The 6000-nt window shown below is 45.6% G+C and overlaps 1 protein-coding gene across 1 annotated transcript in view; it reads left to right on the top strand.

Moving 5' to 3' along the window:
- Etv6 (ETS variant transcription factor 6) overlaps positions 1-6000 on the top strand; it is a 235153-nt gene that overhangs the window by 101710 nt on the left and 127443 nt on the right. The window contains 1 exon segment of the mRNA XM_021641343.2: positions 4705-4834. Coding sequence (XP_021497018.2) covers positions 4705-4834 — 130 coding nt within the window.

Raw genomic sequence — 6000 nt, forward strand, 5'->3', positions numbered from 1 at the left:
GCTGTGACTGGGAGGTCTTGGAGCAAGAGGTAGAGACGGCTGGCTCTGGCATCCACAGTGCATAGCCAGAGCAGCCCTGTGCTTACCCTTCTCTCTCCGCTTTTGTGCAGTCAACTCCCCAGCCTGGGGAATGGTAACGCCCGTAGTGAGGCTGGTCATCCCACCTCAGATTCCCTCATCACAAGCAGGCCTGCAGGCTCTTCTCCCAGTTGGTTCTCCATCTCATCAAGTCAGCGTTTGGGAGTAACCATCATGTTGAGTACTCCTGCTTGCTTGTCAGAGGAGGGACTCCTTCTGTGCCGTCTATCGAGATTGGCTACAGGACAAGAATCAGCTTTCCTCAGGGATCCGGCAGCTTGATCTTTACACGTCATAATCTGGGTTGCAATATTTGTCATCATGGCAGGACACCATCATACAGCAGATGAGAGGTGCCTGTGGTGCATTCTTACCGTAACTCCAGGAAACAGTTCAGTCCCACGATGCTCCTCAGGACTTTCCATGCAGGCTTCAGAAACCAAATCGGAGATCTAATCCTGGTATTCATAATGTTGTTGAAACAATTTCTAGGAAGAATTCCTCAATCGGGGACATGCAAGTTTTTTTAAAATAACCCATCTTTGTACAAGAACACCAGCTTTATTTCTGTTCTCCTTGGTTTACAAAATGCTTTTGTCTATATTTCCAGAATGTATTTGATTCACAGTAGGCTCTAACCCAATCCCTCAGCCTTCTTAAGGTAATGATGTATGGTCAAGTGAGATGCTCATGGTTTTAACAATTCTGGGGCTTTGACCCTTCTAGAACATGTGACTTGAGGGAGGAATGGAAGTAATGATGTCATTCTCCTGCACCGGGATACATGAGTGAGCCTCTTTTACATGGAAGTTTCAAGTTCACGGGCTAAAAATAAGCACAATCAATCAAATTGGTCCCCTTTGTTAGACCTTTAGGTGACGTTGAAGGGAGGAGATGTAAATAATTTTAAATTCAATAAGTCGTTCTTATAGGAACAACCATTAAAAAGAGCTTTCTCTAATGGTTAGTAAGATTTGTATTTCAATCCTTTTCTTCAGCCGTTTTCAGCTTTTCTTTTCCTCACCAAAGCTTTATTACACCTTGTTCCCTCCTTGTGGCTATTACAGTTGACCTCAGTAATTACAGCATTTCTCTTTTGTTCAGCAGCTTGGTAGGTTGTGTCTGCAATTTGAGTGCAGCATCCCCCCCCCAGCATCTAAACAATAGGGCATTCACATCGCAGCGTGTTTAATCATGACATTGACCTCCATCTGTAGCTTATTCTTTACAATATTTGAATGTATTAATATTGCTGTTTATACAATTTAATTAAAGCCATGTTTATAATCCTCTTGAGGAAAATCCTTAGTGCTCCCAGTATTAAAATAAAGTGTCTTTGGTTTTCATGTGGCCAACAGTTTTCTTTAGAGGTGAATGAGCCAACAGTTACTACTGTAGACTCCTGCTGCTAGAGTCAAACCAGAGGAGTAGCAGTGGTGAGAATAAAGAAGCCACTTGATTTGGAATGTTGGATGTGAGTGTCCTTGAGGCACCTCTGTCTAGATGTCTCTGAGATAGCTGTGCCTTATTTTTCTAGTGGCTGTAGCTGCTGCTGGGCCAGTATAGATATTAAGTGCATGGCTGTCGTAAAAGAATACAAAATGAGGACGGTGGAAGTCAGGCTAGAAGCTAGAGAGACAAAATACGCTAGTGTGAGGCCCCCAGTGGTGTGTTCTGTTCTTCTCAGGAAAGAGCCCACATACTAGGGTAACAGTCTCCCTGGGTCTCTGCTGGACACCAGCCCCATTGATCGCCCACAGGTTGCTAAAGGCCTGAGAAGCACATCTGGCTTTGTCCCATGTAGTCAAAGTACAGGCAGAGTCCTCTGTGTCAGTTGGGTGTCTTCACTGTACCTTTCACAGAGGGCTTCCTGACCCCACCTTTTAACTTCCCAGGCTAGAGCCTTCATCCGGAATGAGAGTCCAGGTTCCACAATCCCTCAGTCTCTGGCCTGCTGCCAGAGCATGTTTCCATCTAACCCTCCCGGACAGGGAATGTGGCACATGGTTCCAGGGCCAGCACTGAAGCATCCCTGTGTAGTTATGAGGCCAGGAAGTTTGTAGAAGGGACACATACAAAATAACCATAGCATGACAGAGGCACAGCACAGTGACAAAGTAGCAGTCAGGAGACAATGCACTGGTGAGGTGACTCCCAGCCAGATTCTGGTCGCTGAGCTAATGGTGGCTCTCCCACATTGCAAAGTAGAAGCATCCAGGCCAGGAGCCTGAGTGGAGTGGTCTCCTCAATTCCAGACAAGCTAGAGATTCCTGGGAGCCCTTGCTTTCACAAAGAAGTTATTATGTTATGAAACTCCATCTCTTTTTTTTTTCTTTTTCTGTCATGTCATTCCAGTTGAAGACCTTTTGACTATAGGAGGTTACTTCATCAAGAGTTTTCACTTCTGTAAAAGCCATAACAAAATAAAGCTGTTTTTGGGAATGACAGTAACTGTTGATATGTAGGCACGGGATGAGACTCGGGGCTTGTTCGAGGCATGTAGAGAGTTTATTAGATGACAACGCGATGCTCTGCTTGAAATGCTTGGAAGCGTTTTGTACCTGGGACTGGGGATCCCCACCAGATTTAAGATGTGTTTCTCATATATCCAATTATATATCGTTGCCCCTCTTACCCAACATGGCCCCAAAGCAAACACAAAAAATATTAACATCTCTGTGTTAGAGTTGCTTGCAATGTCGGATGTCCAGTTCTTTGTTTGTTTGTTTGTTTGCCTTGGTTTTTAAGGGAAGTTGAATGTTTTGCATCATGAGACATCCTGGCTGATGCAGAAGCCATTCTAGGTACTTGGGCCTGTGCTGGATTGAGAACCTCACTAGGACAGTCATACGATGCATGTTTAAACAGATATCCTATCCTGGCCACCTGCTAGTAGATGCTTCGGGGAAATTACAGTGATTCCATCTGGAAACCATAATATGTATATTTTTTATTTAAAATTGAAATTTTCTTACCCAACTTTCCAGTCTCTAAGCACAAGACAAACTTGACTTTGGTTACAGGACCACGGGGGCTCCTCTCCGTCCCCTTGCCCGTTGATGAAGTATATAGCACCAAAGGCCTGTCTTTCCAAAATGGGGAAGGATCCTTTTTTCTTTTTTCTTCCTGAGACACAGTCTTTTGTAGCCCAGGCTGGCCTTTGCCCACTATATTGCCCAGGCTAGTCCTTCTGATCTTGTGTCTGCCTTTCAAGTGCTGGGATTACAAGTGTGCACACCTGGCCTCGCCCTCCTTGCTTCACCTTTATCTAGGATTTTCTTTTGCTCCTGACCTTTATGTTCGAAGTTGTCAACTTACTGATCTTTACTCGGAGCTTATCTTTGGACCTTGTATTTCTCACCTTTGTTTGTGCAGTTAAGCCACAGGCACCTTGAAAGTTAGATTTACATGTGGATGACAAGTCAAGCTGGTGGTGGTCAGTAGACTGGAGCTCCAAATTGTATGTCTGCTCTTGCTGAACACAGTAGCTGTTTTCAAGTTACTGTTAGAGCAGTCCTCCTCAGATCTCTGTTTGCCTTAATTGATGTAGCAAATACTGCTGGCTTGAAGTTGAATTGCAGCCCTACTCATCGTTTTGTTAATGGACACGTATGTTTAGTTATTATCAGATAATTTCTAAGAGACCCCTGGAAGACTTACAAGAAAAGGAAGTAATTGCTTGCGATGGGGATGGAGAAGCCAAGGGGCTGTGCTAGTTCATGGAGATTCGGAAGGAAAGACTTGTGAGCATTAGATATTTGGGGTTGTGATGTTGATACAGTGAGATAGGGATGGAGAACATAATTAAATTCTCTGGGGCTTTCGGTCAGTTGGAGAAGTGCCTGCTGGACATGTGAAGCTCTGGACTCAGCCCCTAGCACTGAACAACAAACATGGTCACACATGTCTAAAATCTTAGCACTCAGGAGGTAGAAGCAGGAGGATCGCGAGTTCAAGGTCATCCTTGGCTACATAGCGAGTTGACGGCCAGCTTGGCCTAGGGGAGACCATTTCTCAGGGGGGGAATAAAAAAGACAGAAAATAAATCTAGATCTTAATCTTTAGACTTAGAAATCATCACTTTCCCACTTACTGCTATAGCTCATTCTTGTTGGATTCACATATAGAATCCTATTCTGATTAGAGGCTGGGGACATTGCCAGAGAAGAGAAAGCGTGGTTTGAATGCATTGATGACGCTTGTTATGTGACTTGGAAAAATAATCCTGGAGAATTGCTTACCTGTCCCTCCTTACTAATGGGAACAAACCACTAATGTCAACCTGACTCCAGAAACCCTGTTTTGCACCAGTCTCAGTCTCTCTCTTTCTTTTTTTCTTTGCTTGTTCTGTTTTAAAATCAACATAGAAGGAATTTAAGAGGTGGTATTACTTGAGGAAATGGGTAATCTGATGCCAGTGGGCTGCCTGTATCCAGGATAACTACGTGTGTGGCTCAACACAGTTGTGGATGGCAGGGCCGTGCTGTGACATCAAAAACTGGGCACCTCTACGAGGGTTTCTCTGGCCGGGCTGATGTGGCATTCGCCCCTCCTGCCTTTTGCTCAGGGTTTCACACCTCCGTTGCAACATTTCATTTTCTTTTCTCCCTCCCCTTTTCCCAACAGCAGGAACGGATTTCATACACACCCCCGGAGAGTCCAGTGCCGAGCTACGGTTCCTCGACTCCACTTCATGTTCCAGTGCCAGGAGCGCTCAGGATGGAGGAAGACTCGACCCACCTGCCAGCCCACCTGCGTGAGTGATGGAGCTTGGGAAGGGGACATGCTGGGCCATGTGGACAGATTCCAGGGAGAGGCTCTGGGTCTGAGGTGGTGTTCATGGGACTTGGCCAGCTGCCCAGGAATCTTTGACCCTCACCCCATAATGACTTTGAAAAGTTTGAGATTCTTGTCCCTTATTTCTCAATATTTTCATTTGTATAGTATCTGATAAGGACATGGCAAGGGGAAAAAAAATCCAGAAATACCTAACACATGACAGAGTCCCATCCCCACCCACTCCCACCCCGTTGAAGTTTTTATCTCTAAGTTCATACTTAGTTTAGCTTCATGTTTTCTTTTATCCAGTTGTGGATTCGGACTCATTGCTTTAAACATTTGTGTGTGTGTCGTGTGTGTGTGTTGGGGGGGTTGTGTTTGGATTGTGTCGAGGTGCATGTGTGGAGATCGGAGGATATTGTTTAGGAGTTGGTTTGCTCCTTCCACCTTGGGTTCTGAGGAAGCTTTCTGAACTCAGGTTAAGGCATGCCTGGCAAGTGCCTTCACCTGGAGCTCCACCATCTCCCTTGAACCCACTCCCACCCCCACTTTGTTTCTAAGCCATGTGCTTTCTGTCTGTAAGGTCTCTGTCCCTTCTCTTTCTCCATATACTGGCTACTCTTTTTTCCTCTATGTGCCATCACATGTCCTTTCTTTGTCTTCTCTTGTCTACGCCTCTCCCTCTCCCCCTTTCTTTTCTTGACCTACATTGCCTCAAGGGTTTCACCCTTTTGCCCCACATCACACCTCTCCTTGCTTCTATCACCTTACCTGAGTCTTCAACTGCATCTCAGCAGAGCAGTGGGACCAGTGTACCTATATGACCACTGTCAGTCTCCAAAGCATTGACCCCTGCTGTGTCCCTTTTGTCTGCTCCTCCTCCACTGGTACACCCCAGGGGATAAAATACAACTGGAACATCCAGAGAAGATGAATCACCTGATCCCTACCCTGATCACTGGTTTCCAAGAAAATGCTACTTCTTCTGCCTTGAATGTTGTCTGGAGGGCACACATCCAGATTCTAGGGAAGACTGGGGTTGTCTTAGACCTTTCCAAAGCGTTTCCGAGTGACTCGGGTGTTGAAGAGTCATGCTCACCGTCCCTTGGCATGATGGCAATCCTCCCTCCTCAGAGGATGCTT

This window comes from Meriones unguiculatus, chromosome 5, assembly GCF_030254825.1.
Source record: "Meriones unguiculatus strain TT.TT164.6M chromosome 5, Bangor_MerUng_6.1, whole genome shotgun sequence".
In the NCBI taxonomy this organism is placed as follows: Eukaryota; Metazoa; Chordata; class Mammalia; order Rodentia; family Muridae; genus Meriones; species Meriones unguiculatus.